At 39.1% G+C, this 17,466-nt stretch overlaps 1 protein-coding gene and 1 long non-coding RNA gene across 5 annotated transcripts; one reads left to right on the top strand and one right to left on the bottom strand.

Annotated features, from left to right (window-relative positions):
* The first annotated feature begins 1,868 nt into the window (after positions 1-1,868).
* LOC122312907 lies at positions 1,869-10,446 on the top strand. Of its 2 annotated transcripts, none has more exons than XR_006243227.1 (3): positions 1,869-2,027; positions 9,803-9,899; positions 10,062-10,446. It is a non-coding gene; the product is annotated as an uncharacterized LOC122312907 (long non-coding RNA). The 2 variants fall into 2 exon arrangements; XR_006243228.1 differs by having other exon boundaries at positions 9,803-9,960.
* Positions 10,447-11,216: 770 nt separating this feature from the next.
* LOC122313606 lies at positions 11,217-17,441 on the bottom strand. Of its 3 annotated transcripts, none has more exons than XM_043128753.1 (5): positions 16,053-17,441; positions 14,864-15,277; positions 13,635-14,135; positions 12,524-13,309; positions 11,217-11,842 (listed from the first exon to the last, which is right to left on the bottom strand). In XM_043128753.1, exons 1-4 carry the CDS (start codon positions 17,439-17,441, stop codon positions 12,539-12,541), a joined length of 3,075 nt encoding a protein of 1,024 aa, XP_042984687.1. In that variant the 3' UTR covers positions 11,217-11,842; positions 12,524-12,538. The 3 variants fall into 3 exon arrangements, with proteins under 3 accessions (XP_042984687.1, XP_042984688.1, XP_042984689.1); XM_043128754.1 differs by having other exon boundaries at positions 11,217-11,732; XM_043128755.1 differs by lacking the exon at positions 11,217-11,842 and having other exon boundaries at positions 12,681-12,896; positions 13,019-13,309.
* Positions 17,442-17,466: the final 25 nt, after the last annotated feature.

Below are 17,466 nucleotides of genomic sequence, written 5' to 3'. Positions count from 1 at the left end.
AACATTAACTCAAACTATCTCACTACTATTAACAAACTATCTTACTTTTTTTTTATTGGCACCGAATGTCCAAGAACAGCTTCCTGACTAATCTCTAGAGTGCACAGGCTCTCGGCAAAGAGTTTCCCGCAAGTACACCTCTAGTAATTCAAGGAGAAAATCCCTCAATCCGATGGCCTCTAAAGATTGTTTGCATCAAGGGGATTTGAACCTTAGACCTAGGGGGAGCATACCCCCAAGTCCAAGACCTTTACCTCTTGAGCCCACCCCTAGGGGTTCAAACTATCTTACTACTATTCACAAAATTCTCATCTCATCTAATTCCTCAAGCTTATCTTTAGAGGATGAGAAAAAATACCATTTGATAAAGTGAGATAAGATCTGTACCCATTTATCTTGTGGTGGTTTGGGGGTTAGAAAGTTGAGAATCTTCAATAAGGCCTACTCACCATTTTGATTTGAATGTACCACCCAACAAGAGGCCAAGATATTTCATGGGCAGCTGAGATATCTTGCACCCCAAAATGGAAACCATACTCTCCACCACATTAGGAACATCCCCTGCTGACATTGCTTTTGATTTGGCCAAGTTTCACCTTCAACCTTGATACATCTTCAAAGCATAATAGGAGAGCCCTCAAGGCTCAATTTTGATCATGGTTGGCCCCGCAAAAGATTAAGGTATCATCAGTGAATATTAGATGAGATATGTTGAGCGAGCCAGTAATTGCCACCCCCACTAAGAATCCAGATATGAATCCACCCTCTATGACACCTGAAATCATCTTACTAAAAGCTTCCATCACAAAAACAAAGAGTTAGAGATAGAGGGTCACCTTGTCTCAATCATTGTGAGCTTCTAAATAAGCCTTTTGGTGTGCCATTCACCAATATGTATAAAAAAGCCGTAGAGATACAATGATAGATCCATGTATGCCATTTCATACCAAAACCACATCTCTCGTGTAAAGGAAAAATCTTTACTTGGGGTTTGAATTTCAATGGATGGGCAAGCCATTGACAATTCCATGCAATCTTGACGACATTTGGGGCTTGATTAGGATCACCTCCTCAGCAATCGTGAGTTGAGATCTTTTAAGTTTTTTTGGCCCACCCAAGTGAGAGGTTTTGGTCTTGCAAATAACTTCTTTTCTTGGTTTGAGATGGTGGGTGAGCTGAGAGCATTTGTTAATTTTCTGACCCATCGGTTCTTTTTTCATTTGGTTTGCATCCATATTCAAGGTCCGCTTTTGGGCCATCTAGTGCTCCCAGACAAATTGAGTGGGCTTAGCTCCCCAGTTCAGGTGTTTTTGTCCATTTCCCTTTTCTAAGAACACTCTCATTTAATTATTTATATATAAAATTATTGTACTTTTTAACTATTAAGAATGAAGAAGGATTCACAATAAATTATGTAAACTTAAATAATTTGATTTTAAACTACAGTATATGTAAACCAAAATCCAAATTTAATTGCTACTTTTTAAAGACCAAATCTATATTTTATTATTTTTTATAAGACTCTCTTATCTCAATCTACATACACAAATATTTAGATAATTTAATTAGAATATAATTTCTAATTAATATATAATAGGTAGAATAATAAAATATGATAAAATAAAATAAATTAATAATTAAAAATATTAAATATTTTTATAATTATTAATTACTCATTACTATATAATGAATAAATTGATAATTCAATGTGAAGATTTTATACGAATAATCAAAATCAAATTCATTTCATATTATTTTATTATTATATAATAAAAACAATAATTATTTCAATATAGAAATTTATATGAATAAAATAACTAAAATTTAAATTTATCTTATATTTATCATTTTCTAACATTCACCTTGGATGAGAATTGGAGCAGAAATCAACTCTTCTCCGAAGGCATTCTTGAGCGTATTCCCTATGATATATCAAAGACGTGAACGGAATCCAGCCTAACCTCTACTTTATATTCAGCAATGGCTTCTCCTTTATGCATGGGTCGATTTTCTCCTTCCATTTTCTGGTCAGTTTCCGATTTCAGATAGAAGATTCAATCAATGCTTGATTATGGATATATTTCAATCTTCCTTAATAAGGTTCAGAATATTCGTCACTATTTCCTGTTGCCATTGTTGAAGGTTTTGAGGGTTCATATTTTCGTGTTGCATCGAGATGGCAGAGGTAGAAATGGGAAGAATCTTTGTGGAGGGTGGGTTTTCATAGATAATGGGTTTAGTTCAATCAGATCAAGGCTGGGTTGAACTGGCTGGGGGAGTTCCTTTTCCTTTCAGGGGGATACTAGTTTGGAGGTTTTGGCATTTGGTGGCTGTTCACTGTCGCCTGGGTAGACGGATGGTTTTTTGGGCATCCTCTAATCAAGTTTCATTTGTGGCCGGTAGAATCGGTACTCGATTGGAGAGTGGGTTGGATTGAAGGTACAGTAGTAGTCTAGATGTCCTATCCTTCCACACTTGTGGCAATGGTCCGATACATTTTTGCTGGTATTGGAGAATTGAAGGAGTATATTAGGTGGGAGAGGTTCATCAATGAGGGTCACGTTGGCGTAGGCAATCTGGTGGGAGAAGTTGATTTGGTGAATGGGTAGTTTAGCTCACCACTCCTTAAGAAACAGGAGAATGCCCCGAATGTTCCATGGGCCGTGTCATAGAGCTCTATTTCTATCATCTGAATTTGTGAGGGTGGAAATGTAGATGGAATTGTCATATTCTTCAAGACAGAAGCCTGCTATAATGTTCCCCACAAGGCTGAGATCGAAAATTTTATGGGCGAGCTGGGGCTCTGGTTCTTGAGATATCAGATCCTCCAGCCAGTTTATAGAGTTTACTCGGTTGATGAGTATGTTTCTGTTGGCTGGAGTTGTGTCCATGATAAAAAATAAAAAATGAGGGGGCTTAGAAAATTAACTGTGATTTGGTGATGGTTGTGAGGAGTACCATTGTTCAGTGGTTCGGTGTGCTGCAGTGGAGGTGATGGAGTCCGTTGCAGTTTGCTATGTGTTTTGTTTATTTTCTGATTGTTGAGGAGCATATGCTGGGGCTTGTTTGTGGATTGTTAAGAAGATAGGAGATGTAGCTGGAGGGATGAGGATGCAGATTTTTTTGATACGTAATCGAGATATTGTATTCATAGAAATAGGCAAAGCCCAGGTACACAGATAGTATACATGAGGAACACCTAGTGAGAGGTTACAATCGAATGAGGACGCAGATTTCTCAATCAGAAGTAGTAAGGCTCAAGGGAGTAGGGTAAAAACATGCTCTGAGGGACACTACCGGGAGTGTGGGAGCCTTTGAATCAATCCTACCCTGAGACTAAAGCTTGAAATATAGCTACTTGCAAGATGTAATGGGGGTCTTGGAAAGTGGGACTGCACATTGACTTCCCCTAGATCTGTGGTACCAGATATAGAGATGTTAGGAGCTAAGTCAACGTACCAGAGGCAGACATGTATGGAGTTCGTAGAGTTGTTCATTTCAAAATGTGGTTTTCTTAATAAATGAAGTGGAAATTTTAATCCATTATCATCTAGATTAACAATTCACTGAAACTTTAAGACTCAGGTTTATATTATTCCCCATTAAAGTGCTGCTGGGATGTGGAAACCATCATAATAGATTAGTGGACTGTGGTTTATTTTTGCTTCAGACTTCACTATTTCTAATATTGCTGACAGAATGCATTCTTAAAATCGACAGAATTGTAGAATCAGTATTATATTACAAAGAACACAAACAACCAACAATAATCTGTGAAAATTGTGATAATTTTGGTCCTTTTCTTTTAGTGGAGCCTTTTGTCACGGACTTAGAATTTCTTCACTCGACCCGTGAGGCCTTAGGAGGCTTTCTCTCCCACAAAGCTCCTAAGTAAGCCTTCTAAAGGACTCAAGACAATAGAGAACAAACTAGAGAGAGAAGATAGAGAGAGATGCTCTAGAGAACTTGTTTCTCTTATTGCTTGGTGATTTATACAAATGAGAACCCCTCTATTTATAGGGAACTCTTGGTACAAAGAATGGTTAGGATTGTGACACTTGTCACCAATCCAAGGGTAAAGAACTTTCTAGATCACTACTCTAGAATTGTCCATAAAGCCCTTTCTAAAACACTACTCTAGAATTGTCTATAACGCCCCTTCTAGATGACTCTACACAATTCCACAAGATTACAAAGGACTTGGAGGCTTCTAGAAGGTTAGGAAATTCTCTAGAAAAATCTAGGTGGTGACATTCTCCCCCACCAAGCTTCGCGACGTCCTCGACGCGGTGTCTTCATGGAACCTTCGGATGTGATCTTCAAACTTCCACAATGACTCCTTCGGTTCCCAAGTTGTCTCACTTTCGGGCAATCCCTTCCACTTGATCAAGTATTCTTGGCGTGGCATATGACTCTTTCGCCTGATGACACGGTCCGCCAAGATTTCTTCTACTTCTTTGTCGAAAGTGGTAGTTATGCCCAATGGTGCACGCTTGGACTCTCCTCGTGTTGGCTCCTCTTCATCACCGTGGTAAGGCTTCAAACAGCTGACATGGAAGACTGGATGAAGTTTGAACTTGGAGGGTAAGTCCAGCTTGTAGGAGACCTTTCCTATTTTCTTGATGATTGGGAATGGTCCCTCATAACGTCGTACAAGCCCCTTGTGTAGCTTTCTTGTGAACTTGTGTTGGCTCGACAAGATCTTTACTAACACCAAGTCGCCTATACGATATTCCGCGTGCCTCCTCTTCTGATCAGCCCACTTCTTCATCTTCTTGGTTGCTTTGTCTAAGTAGGAACGGGTCACATCCAATCCAAGACTTAGCAACCTTGAAGGCTGTCGGACAATTTCCCACATAGCTTGTCTCCAATGACTGGGGAGTAAGTGGCTGCTGTCCCATTACAATCTCAAAGGGGCTTTTGTTTGTGGACTCGCTCCTTTGTAAATTATAGGAGAATTGAGCGACATCCAATAACTTAGCCCAATCGGATTAGTTGGCACTTACAAAGTGCCTCAAGTATAACTCTAACAAGGCATTCACCCTCTCAGTTTGCCCGTCTGTCTGTGGGTGAAAGCTGGTAGAGAAATGTAGGGCAGACCCCATAAGCTTGAATAGTCCTGACCAGAACTTTCCTGTGAAGCGAGGGTCTCGATCACTAATGATGCTCCGTGGTAAGCCCCAATACTTCACCACATGCTTGAAGAATAACTTTACAGTTTCTTCAACTGAGTAATCCTTAGGAGCCGCGATGAAGGTGGCATACTTGGAGAATCGATCTACCACCACAATGAGGGTACCACAACCCTCGGATTTAGGTAGAGCCACTATAAAATCCATGCTCACACTTTCCCATGGGTGAGAAGGAATGGGTAGTGGTTCTAGCAATCCTGCAAGACTTTGATTCTCCACTTTGTCTTGTTGACACACAAGACAAGTCTTCACGTAGAGTTCCACCTCATCTCTCAATTGAGGCCAATAGTAGGAAGCTTCCAGTAAAGCTCGAATACGTCGTTGGCCCGGATGTCCAGCCCACAAGGAATCATGGCATTCCTTGATAAGGTTCCTTCGTAGGTTTCCCCACTTTGGAACATAGATTCACCGCCTGATGGCGTAGAGAAGACCGTCTTCTACCCAGAATCTCTTGGTTTTCCCTTCCTTGGCCATGTTCACCAAGTTCTTGGCTAAGGGATCATGCTCCATGCCTTCACGGATCACATCGAGTAGCTCCCCTTGAGCTTGAGTAATAGCAGCAAGTTCACCCTTCCTACTTAGTGCATCAGCAACGAGGTTGGCCTTGCCCGGTTTGTACTCCAAGACAAAGTCAAATTCTGCCAAGAAGTCTTGCCACCTAGCTTGTTTTGGACTTAGTTTCTTCTGACTCTGGAAGTAACTAGTGGCAATGTTATCTGTCTTGACTACAAAATGAGAGCCAAGCAGATAGTGTCGCCAAACTCTGAGGCAATGGATGATGGCCGTCATCTCCTTCTCTTGCACGGTGTATCTCCTTTCAGTCTCATTGAGTTTGCGACTCTCATATGCAATGGGATGTCCCTCTTGCATGAGAACTCCCCCTATGGCAAAATCTGATGCATCTGATTGTACCTCAAAAGGCTTGGTACAATCTGGTAAGGCCATGACCGGTTCCTCCGTGATGGCTGTCTTCAGATCGTCAAAGGCTTCCTGACACCTTGATGACTACTCCCAGGCCTTGTTCTTCTTGAGCAAGTCGGTGAGGGGGGATGCTCTTGTGGAGTATCCATTTATAAATCTCCTGTAATAGTTGACAAGCCCAAGGAAGGATCGGAACTCGATAACCTTAGTGGGAGACTCCCACTTCTTGATTGCCTCTATTTTCCCCTCTTCCATGCTGAGTTTTCCCCTTTGGATTTTGTGGCCAAGGAAATGGACTTCGTTTAGTACAAATGAGCACTTCTCCTTCTTAACATATAGTTGGTTTTCCCTTAAGACACGGAAAACAACCCTTAAATGCTCCACATGTTCTTCAAGGGTAGAACTATAGATGACAATATCATCTAGATAGACTACCACAAACTGATCAAGATAGGGATGGAAGATCTTGTTCATGAGTGTGCAGAAGGTGGCTGGAGCATTTGTGAGGCCAAAGGGCATCACTAGGAATTCGTATGCTCCATAGCGAGTTACACAAGTTGTTTTTGCTTCATCGCCTTCCGCAATCCTTACTTGATAATATCCCGATCTTAGATCAAGCTTGGAGAAGTACTTTGCATGGCCTAGTTGATCAAATAAATCAGCAATCAAAGGAATTGGGTATTTGTTTTTGATGGTTACCTTGTTTAGAGCTCAGTAGTCAATGCACAGCCGCAAAGACCCATCATGCTTCCTTTGAAACAACACGGGTGCCCCGTATGGTGCCTTTGAGGGTTGGATGAATCCGGCATCGAGTAGCTCCTTAAGTTGCCTCCTTAGTTCTTCAAGCTCTGGAGGTGACATGCGATAAGGTGCTTTGGCGGGTGGTTTGGCGCCGGGTTCCATTTCGATCTGATGATCCACCTCTCTCCTAGGTGGTAGTTGCTTGGGCAACTCTGGCGGCATGCCATCCTCATAGTCCCTGAGGACCTTTTGGATCTCCTTGGGTGGAGGGGAGGAAATCTTCACTTCACCTTCCTCCATAGAAGCCAAGTATGACACATCGCCCTTCTTCCATCCTTTCTTGAATTGCATGGCAGATAGAAGCTAGGTGGTGTTTGGCTTGGACACGGTGGGTATCATGCATGGACCCCCTTCCAAGATGCACACCGAGTTATAGTGGGGAAGAGACACTACATTGAATTGTCTCAAGAATTCCATCCCCAACACGATGTCGAAATCATCCATAGGAGCGACGGAGAAATCCACCGTGCCTCTCCAAGTGCCAAGTTGTAGCTCTACCCCATGAGCTACGCCATCAAGGGGTTTGGCCTCAGAATTCACGGTCTTCAGCCATCCTTGACCTTCTTAAGAGGAATTCCTAGCCGTGTGGCCTCTTCCTTCTTAATGAAGTTATGAGAAGCTCCTGAGTCGACCATGGCGTGACTCTTCTTCCCATTAACGAGCACCTCTACAAACATCAAAGACTCATCCTTAGTGGTTGGCTTTGTGCTTGCCTTTAGGGAGTTGAGAAGTTGTAAACACCCCAGGTGCGACTTCTCTTGAACTTCCTTCTCCTCCAACATGGCATTGAGGGCCTTCCTCTTGGGACAATCTCTAGCCCAGTGTGGTCCGTTACAAAGGAAACAAGCATCCTTTGGCTTCTTGTCCTTAGAGTAGTCCTTCTTGCCCTCCTTTGATGTTGAAGGCTTGTCACCTCGGTCTTTATACTGTGGAGGCTTGAACCCCTTCGCTCCCCCACCCTTAGTGTGATTATCCTTCGAAGACTTGGGTTTTGAAGAGTTGTCACTCTTATGATACTCAAATTCTTCTAAGGTTTCTGCCACGGTCAGGGCGGTAGAGATGTCGTTGACTCCACAACGCTTGAGTTCTTGAGCCACCCAAGACTTGAGACCATCGGTGAAGTTGAAGAGGAGATCTTCTTCACTCATATTTGTAATTTGAAGCATGAGGGCAGAAAATCCTCAACATAGTTGCGGATAGAAGAAGTGTGCTTCAACTCCTTCATTCTCTTCCGCGCATGAATAGCCACATTCTCGGGATAGAATTGCCTCTTGAGTTCACGCTTGAACTCTTCCCAAGAATCAATGGTGCAAGTACCCTTCTCTATCTCACTATGCTTACGACGCCACCAAGTACCAGCAAGATTAGTAAGATAAAGAGAGGCAGTACGTACCTTGACATTCTCGTCTTGCATGTTCAAAGCTTCGAAGTAGCGCTCCATGTGCCACATATAATTATCTAGTTCTTTAGCATCTCGCTTGCCATCGAATTCTTTCGGTTTGGGGGTATCCACCCTTGGTGTCGCCATCATTCCAGCTCCGACGGCGCCCCCATTGGCCACTGCCCACTTGCATATAGCCCAATCCGCCTTGGTCTCCTCTAGACCGACGCGGTATTCCTCCATTTGTCCTTGGAGTTTTGTTAGCTCCCCCAAGACCCGGTCTTGGAAGGCAACGTTCTCAACACGTTGTGCTTCGATGGTAGGGTGGATGGTGCTCAGAATGGACTCCTTGAGCGATTTGGATTGTCCCTCCAATCCTAGCTCCTCCATACCTTGCTCCACGATGTCAAGTCGGTCCCTGACATCCGCTACCGCCACCTCCATCCTGATCACCGTGTTGTCGAGGGTGCTCACCTCCCTGTGAGACTGATCCCATTCTTCGATCTTGGCCAATATCTTGGCCATGGCCCTCTCGATCCCATCGAGACGAGACTCCATAGATGAGCTTGAGTCCTTCGACCTCTTGCTCTTTCTTGTCTCCTGGACCTCCATGGTGATCTCACTTGGATCCGCCATCCTAACTTGGTTGGCTCTGATACCAACTGTCACGGACTTAGAATTTCTTCACTCGACCCGTGCGGCCTTAGGAGGCTTTCTCTCCCATAAAGCTCCTAAGTAAGCCTTCTAAAGGACTCAAGACAATAGAGAACAAACTAGAGAAAGAAGATAGAGAGAGATGCTCTAGAGAACTTGTTTCTCTTATTGCTTGGTGATTTATACAAATGAGAGCCCCTCTATTTATAGGGAACTCTTGGTACAAAGAATGGTTAGGATTGCGACACTTGTCACCAATACAAGGGTAAAGAACTTTCTAGATCACTACTCTAGAATTGTCCATAAAGCCCTTTCTAGAACACTACTCTAGAATTGTCTATAACGCCCCTTCTAGATGACTCTACACAATTCCACAAGATTACAAAGGACTTGGAGGCTTCTAGAAGGTTAGGAAATTCTCTAAAAAAATCTAGGTGGTGACACTTTGTAGCTGCATGGAACGTCTTTCAACAGTCCATGTTATGGTTGATGTTTAGCAAAGAAGACAAACAACCGACACTAATGTTGGTGAAAGTCGGCATCTTTTTATCCTTATATTTTATTGGAAATACCCTGTCAACTCAATGGAATTTATGAGATGAATTAAGGTTATTATTGCTTCTGACTGGTTTCGTGGTGTTTATTACTTGTTTGTGGAATCCAGTAAGCTCTACTCAACAAAGACTTTGTCATACTACTTGGTGTTGGGTATAATGACTTTTTTTTTTCCCCATGTGATTAGGGATCCTATGACTTGTATTGTTGTACTGAACCCATATCATAAGGAATTTTCACCCTTTTTTGTGTATGAGATGCTAGATAATCAAAATTACAAAGCTGATTCTAGTTTCAGAAATCTCTTGTGATGCGAATGAGGATAGCTTATAAGTTCAACAATGAAGATATTTTGGAGGAAGGGCAGATCAACAATTTCCCTCGTGGTTTGTGAGGTTGGATGGTGGTGTGTTAAAGATTGTGATGCACAAGCACATAACTTTCTTGCTGCTTGTGGTATTGGTGCAATTTCATGTTTCTATTGAAGCTGATTCTGCATTAGTTTTGAATCATGGCTTCACACTTCTTTTCCTTTTACATTTTACTTCCTTTTGTAGGTGTTTTATGTACATTATTTCATGATATTCCAGTAAGGAATTCTTAAAATTGATTTTGCCATTAGAGGCAGAGAGAGGAGAGGGAGCTCATGGAGACATATTGAGTACTTGTGGTGTTGTCTTGTAGTATGAATTTACTCGCGAGCGTTATTCTTTGGTATCGAAGTCTCTTGACTTTAAACACCAATAAGCATACTCCGAATGCGATTTTGTGTAATATTTCATCAATGTCAGTGAATAGCAGCAAATTTTACTTGTGTTTATATCTACTTTTCTTAGTTTATTGTAAATTCTGAGTGCAAGTAGCGGTTAGGAGATTAACTTTTTTATTATGTATTCTTCTGATTAGTTATATATTGGAATGGTAAAGTGACAATTAACTTAAGCTTGGCGTGGTTAATTGTCACCTCTCTCTCGCTCTCTCTCTCTCTCTCTCTGTGGGATTGTTCCAGTGGGAAAAAGTTGTGTCAAAATGATGTGATCACTCATCAAAGTTTTATTCGGAAAAAGAATCATCTATTTATTAGCCTGTCCGTCTCTTGTCTAATTGGTATATTTATTTACCTCTAGATTTCTCCTCTCATGCTCTCTCCATCACCTTTTTAACTTGGGGAGATTATTCTCCATGTTATTTGGGACGTGTACTCTTAGCATTGGATTCAGGTTCTCAAAATGTGACTCTAGGAGAGACAACATCATAACGTGGGGGAATAAGCAAATTACTTCCACCCCCACGGCCCACTGTATGCTTAACCTCACCATCTCCATTAGGAAGATGAAAAGAAAAATAAAAGATTATTTTTTATTTTCCTGCAGACAAAATCAGACTTCTAGAGAATCTCTAAGCATCCGAAAAGCAACATGTGATCTGACTTCAATGTCAATCCTTTACTCGCACAAGTTTTGCATGTAGAATCATCCTATGTCTATTGAATTAGAATTCACCACCTGGGAAGTTTAAATGATGAAATAAATTATGTTCATTTGTTTGAGAAATTGGCCAACTCTAGTTACAACTTGCAATAAATATTGCAAGAATGGGTGAGGACGATCCGATCCAGTCTCACCCATGGAGGGAAATAGCTTTACCTGAAAATCATAAAGATTGATTGTCTTGCTCAAAGTTATAACTGTTCGGAAAGAGAAGGCATTTCATAAAATTGCAAAAGTATAAGGAATTTTACTGACGAGATAAGGTAAAAGCCGCTTGCTTTCAATGAGATAGCAGTCAGCAGAGGTAAGGAATTGCCCTTCAACGTTGTGATAAATGGATTCATTGAAATAACATAAAAAGAATGGAATACACATTGAATAACACTTCATGCACCCTAAGATCTAGCAGACCATGGTAAACCCACGGTAACAGATGTACCACCCATATGGTTTCCTGATGAACTTGTGAATTTACTCCTTGGTTCATTGCATTTTCTGTGTTGTATGCCTCTCCATTTCACAATCCTCGTACTATCAGCCATTCTATTGGGGCATAGGGCAACTTGCAGCTTCGAATCAATAATCGCATATTGATATGATCCCAAAGAGTAACATCTTCTTGCATCCAAATTACTATTTCTAGTCTCTCCCCCTCTTCTTTCAATTCCTCCTCCATCATTCAAGCTTCTAAATTTGCCTAGTCTTACAAAAAATACCGACCCCTTGCCCAACTGACTTCTAAAGAAAGAAACATCATCATCAGATTCACAAATTTTGCATAGAGAAGCGAAATTTTAGCTGCTGCATGCATATTAAGGATGATCTTCATCTTCTTTAGAATTCTCAACCTTCCATGTTGACAAAAAAACAATATATTTATAAAGACAATTAAAGTTTCAAATATCAAATTAGTATCATCAAGGAAGCTTTTCATAAAAAAAAAAGAAGAAGAAGAAATAAATAAATTGAATTTCTATCTTTCTAGACTACAAACCATCCCGCTCACTTGGCTCTCTATGGTTCTTTTTTTTTTTTTTTGGCCTGTATAATAGTATGTATAAGAAGAGAAACGTTTGTGTGATTCATGAGCATTAAGTGTTGCTAATGTGAAAGGGTATACACAACGATCTACCTCTTCCAATCAGTTTAAACTTTTAGAACAATTAGTAATTTTATATGGTATCAGAGTAGATGACGTTCTAATTTAATTCGAATCTTGACTCTATACTTCATCCCATTAATTAAATATTCAATGTGATTGTCCTAGTTATTGGGAGGAGTCTAAGCCAGCTGTGACTCTGTGATGGGGAGTGTGAAATGATATACATAACTATCTACCTCTTCTTATCAACTTAAATTTTTGGGACAAGTGGTGATTTCGTAACTAAAAATACCAAAGTTTGGAATACTTATATATTTCAACTATTTAGAGTGTTAATTTGGAGAGTATATTGATTACTTGTAGCTACATATCATTGCATTCAAAGACAAAAATTCATGGTTTTGTAAGTACTTTAGAATATACTTACCATTTCTCTTAATAATCATTGAGTATCATCATGATTTGACTCCCAAAGCCTGAGTGTGGTGGTATTAAGGTCATGCTCCCAATGTGAATCATCTTTTGTTGCTTGTACTCCTTTCAGCTTTGGTGTGCTTAAGATTCCCTGACAGAAAGTCTTCATCTCGGGACAACAACTCACAATTAATTTCTCTAAAGATGGGAACCCAAAGAAATAAGCTCCAGAGCAAAAGTTTGTGAGGTTTGGTAAGCCATCAACTTCTAAGTATGTTAACTTGTTGAAAGTAATCACCACATTTGCTTTACCATCCTCCATTGCTACAATTTTTGTAATCCTTTTGCATTTGCTTATAGTCATTTTCTTGAGTTGCAGCAGAGTTCTGGCCGTTGAAGATGTAACTAAATTGATCAATCCATGACAATTTGATACATCTAAATCTGTCAAATTTTGAAGAAATACCGAGGATGGCACTAAAATTCTCAATTTGTTGCATTTCCTCACCTTAAGAAATTCCAAATTATAAAAAAGTGGGCATGGCTGGGTGTCTTCTTTCCACAAATGCGCAAGCATGGGTAGACGAGCGAGCACTAGTCTTCTTAATCGTGGGACTGTCACAACTTGTACTTCAGGATCAAGAAGTTCATAAGGGAATATTTCCTCCCATCCACTATCATATACTTTAAATTCCAACAGATTTGGCATTCCTGTAAGAAAAGATGGAGGAAAATCTGAAGGCCTTATGGTTCGATTGAAGTCCATTAATGACAAAAGCTCCAAGTTGGGGAACGTACACTGTAAAGGAAAAAAATTGAACAAAAGAGATCATAAGAGTTAGTATTCAATTCCTTCAAGATCAAAGATCATGTGTTGGTTAATTGCTAGAATTTATTGTAAGGTCAACAAAGTAGAATAAAATCCAAGATTGCGTGAAAGTTTGTTGCAAGGGAAGAATTCTCGATATATATATATATATATGAAACTTAAACATTTAACAGTTCTTATGCGGGGATTAATTTTTTAGCCTCCAAGACACACAAATATATAGAGAAACTAAAGAGCACATGTCCTAATAATAATAATATATATAGAGAGAAGAGTAGTTGATAGGATTGTTAACCTCCTTAATCACGAAAATCATGTTCACTACTTGTTCACAAATATCCCAGAGTCTCAATATTTTCAATGAAGGCCATTCCAAAGTAGTATGCTCCCCTTCCAAAATCCACTTGAGTTTTGGCAATCGAATAAGTGTAACTTGAGTAAGTGTAGGTAACACAAAATGTCTGGCTGATCCTCCGTCTTCTCTCGTGACACTTTCTTCCGTCGTCCTTGACTTTAGGGCTATTAAAGATTGTGATTCTTTACCATTTTGTCCAGCCTCCAGCTTTTCAAATATAGTTTCTAACGAACTGCATTCTTCTATGCGTAGAATACTTAGACTTTGAATGAATGTTGTTGTAAGTAGATTAGATGGAAAGACGTGCAATAGCTTTTGACAACTATCAATCCACAATTCTTGAATATTGGAAAAGGAACTTGCGGTGACTTGATCCTGCCATATAATTTCCAACATATCCATACTCCAAATGTACAAACTCTCCAGGCTCGGGAATGAGTGCTGTAAAATACATCGGAAGAGTGGTTAATACATACCTCCCATCCAACATAATAGAACCTACAAGAAATAACTAACCAATTAAGGAATAATTGATCTTTCTGGTTTTGCGGCTTAACATTTCAAGCTATATATATATATGTGGAACAACTAAGCAATAACTTCTATGAAAGTTCGTAAGTCATGGAATTCAAACTGAATGAATGCATGCATATATATTTCGATCTTGGTGGAATTCATATGCTTATTTGTTTCATACACATACATATATGTTTGTTACATGAGTAGTCCTACATGTATTAACAATTTTATTTATAATTTAACGTACAAAACTTATTTTTTTTGTTAGTTTTCTTTTGAAATTTATAGCTAGCATGTGGAAAAATAAGTTTTTTATAAATTTTTATTAAGTACAATTAGCATTTTTCTTGTTGCATAATATATCTAAGCATATGAATTTTGAGATTGCGTCTAATTCATATGCTTAGATATTTATGTTATTTAATAATTTCTTTATGAACTTGATATACTGAATAACAAGATTTGAGTATTCTTTGATTAATATTGCAACTAAATCTGTAATTTAGAAAGACTAATTAATTAAATTTATCAACTTAAGCAGAGATCAAAATAATTCTATAATATTGGGATGTAAAATTCATTCTGTTTTGATAAAGATAACATTTTCTAGTAGAAATCTTAAGAGAGCTAATTAATATAAGTCTCTTTACCTCATCCACCAAGAAAAGCGGCTGTTTAACGGACATCCCAGACTGCCTCTCTTCAACTGTTTCTTGAAAGTTCACAACTCTGGAAGCAAATATCCTAACTTTCTCGCATTCTTCTATCCACATCTCTTTCAGCATCGGCCATTTTGAAACATCCACTCCTTTATAAAACCACTTAAGTCTGTGTAAATTGCGAAGATCCAATCTAGCTACTTGAGGGAACACAAACCTTGGTATTGCTTCTCTTCCTCCTTCGTCTGCAACAATTTCCTCCACCCCACAATCTTCAATACAGATTATTCTCAATTGTTCCATATGGCTAATGACTGAGGTTGGAAAGAAACTTTTCAGACTCCATACGTGCTTTATCTTGGGTAAACCCTTAATAATAAGACTTTTCAAGCTAGGGAAGGCAACCTGTATGATTAAATTCTTAGTATCAATAAAATTAAAGATGCCAAATATTTCTCTGCTTCGACATTAAAAACATGAAATTCTAAATGGGAGAAAGAGTATAAACTAACACAAATTTGGAAACATTGGTCCCTTCAAAAATCAATATAGTCCATTAGTAAAATCCAAATTTGCCATGATATTAATACTCAACATGCAAAAATATGCCTAACTCCATATTTATGGAATGATCTTTTTTATCTTTTTATTTCAAAGCCAGCCTAGACAAGTCCCATCTTATTTTTTCAAATCTAGCTTTTATGAACCAAGACTAAGGTGTGTCTTCAGCCACATTAACCTCAGTAGATGCATGCAATTATAATTTTGGGGGAAGCAATGCCAATTGGCCAATATGCTGTTGGCATTGGGAATGTTTATGATTGATAGGGTATATATGCTTTGACACATTTAGTTGGAGGGTGCCTTTCGTTACGCTATAGAGTATTGCTTATTTGAAAGGGAAAAAAATCCTTATGTTCAAAGGTGGATCTAGTGCAAGTACTGCTTTTGGCTTATAATTCGATTCGTATGCTCTTATTTTCCCATGTTGGAATGAGTGCATCCAGAACAATTCATTATTTTCTTTTGGGTACAAAAGCTTTATGGTAAAAACTGAAAAAATATGCCTAATTTCATAATTTCAAAATTATTCTTCGGAAGAATACCCATATTATTTAACTTCTTAGTCAACTATTGTGTCGTACTGCGTGAGTTTGAAGTTAAATGTCTAATGTTGTACCTGATCATGTAGAAGTGGCCTGTCAGGATCATGGTTGATTTCTCTACCATCCCTCATGAATGAATGTTCTGTACTCAAGAAGCTCTCAAGCTTTGGAATATCCTCTAGCACCAAGGTTTCCAGTCGACGAAACCAGATCCTATCTCTATCTTTTATTCCTTGTTCTTCTTCTTTCACGACTATTGCACACATGTTGTTGCAACTTTTTACTTCCAATTCTTCAAGTAATGGAATGCCCCTGGCAATAGATGATGAGAAGACATATCTTAATTTCTCACAGCTTATTACCTTTAAAACTCTCAAGTTTTTAAAGGATGTTAAGCAAAGTTTGCCGTGACATATTTCTTCCAAACTAATCATATTTTCGAGAACAAACGTCTCCAAGGTAGGAAACGCAATAACTGGTGTCCTCAAGTTAAGGATATGCTTGATCTCACCATTATTTTGGATCCGGAGATGCATAAGTTGTTGAAAACCTTCTTCATCTATTTCAGGTATAACACTCTTAACACCATCCAACTCATCTAAATGAAGATTTTCCATTCTCTTTAATAGCATTTTGATCCAGAATTTTGATTGAAAGCTTGAATTTAGCTTGAGTTTTAGTGTTCTTGAGGATTGATCAGCACTATCAGTCCTGCCCCAGGCATGTCCTATGTATATTTTGTATCTCTCCAACTTTTCAAATGCTAAATCTTTTGGTAGATTGTTAGCATCTGGAATTTGTATCTCTAAAGTCGTCAAATTTGACAAATGCTTGAGCTCAGCAAGGTTGGCATTTTTTCTTTCATCATTGAGATCACCTTCAAACTCCCATTGAACAAAGCTATTTTCCATATACAACTCTTCTAATTTGACCAAACTTGATATGACATTTGGAGGAATCATTTCGAGTTTGGAACAATTGCTCAAATCTAACAACCGCAAACGAACCAATGACCCTATTTCTCTTGGCAATTTTGAAATCTTAGAATTAAGAAAACTAAGAATTACTAAATTCTTGAGTTCTCCAATCCCAGATATGTCTCCCAACACACAACCATCCAGACATAATGTGTGTAGGTTTCTAAGGAGAAGAAGAGACAAAGGAAGTGATGAAAGTTGCATGTTCGTCAAATCTAAAACCTCGAGCTTGTCTATCCCTTGAAAAAAAGTGTCCGGTATCTGCCAAGAACAATCTTCTAAACAGACATGAAAGAGTTTTAATTCGGGACATTCCATTTCATTGGGAAGTTTATCTATATCTCCACCAAAAATAGAGAAGGCTTGGCATCTTTTGAGTGAATCTACATCTGGCCATGCTTTTAGCCCACCATTGTCTCTCATGGTAAACATATTACGATCCTTTGATCCAATTATTATAGCGACATAACGAACAACATCATGCATGCGAAAATAAAATCTCCAAGAGATA

The sequence above is a fragment of the Carya illinoinensis genome, chromosome 6, assembly GCF_018687715.1.
Source record: "Carya illinoinensis cultivar Pawnee chromosome 6, C.illinoinensisPawnee_v1, whole genome shotgun sequence".
NCBI classification, from domain to species: Eukaryota; Viridiplantae; Streptophyta; class Magnoliopsida; order Fagales; family Juglandaceae; genus Carya; species Carya illinoinensis.
Note: the sequence above shows the minus strand (reverse complement) of the source record. Positions and strands in the feature narration are given on the sequence as shown.

What these genes read in the sequence shown, in the direction of transcription:
- LOC122313606 (XM_043128753.1), bottom strand. Translation starts at nt 17,441, where the DNA reads ATGCATGATGTTGTTCGTTATGTCGCTATAATAATTGGATCAAAGGAT. An exon ending in CGCTTTTCTTGGTGGATGAG is followed by an intron (nt 14,136 to 14,863) that starts GTAAAGAGACTT and finishes TGTATTTTACAG; the next exon opens with CACTCATTCCCGAGCCTGGA. An exon ending in TGATTTTCGTGATTAAGGAG is followed by an intron (nt 13,310 to 13,634) that starts GTTAACAATCCT and finishes TTTCCTTTACAG; the next exon opens with TGTACGTTCCCCAACTTGGA.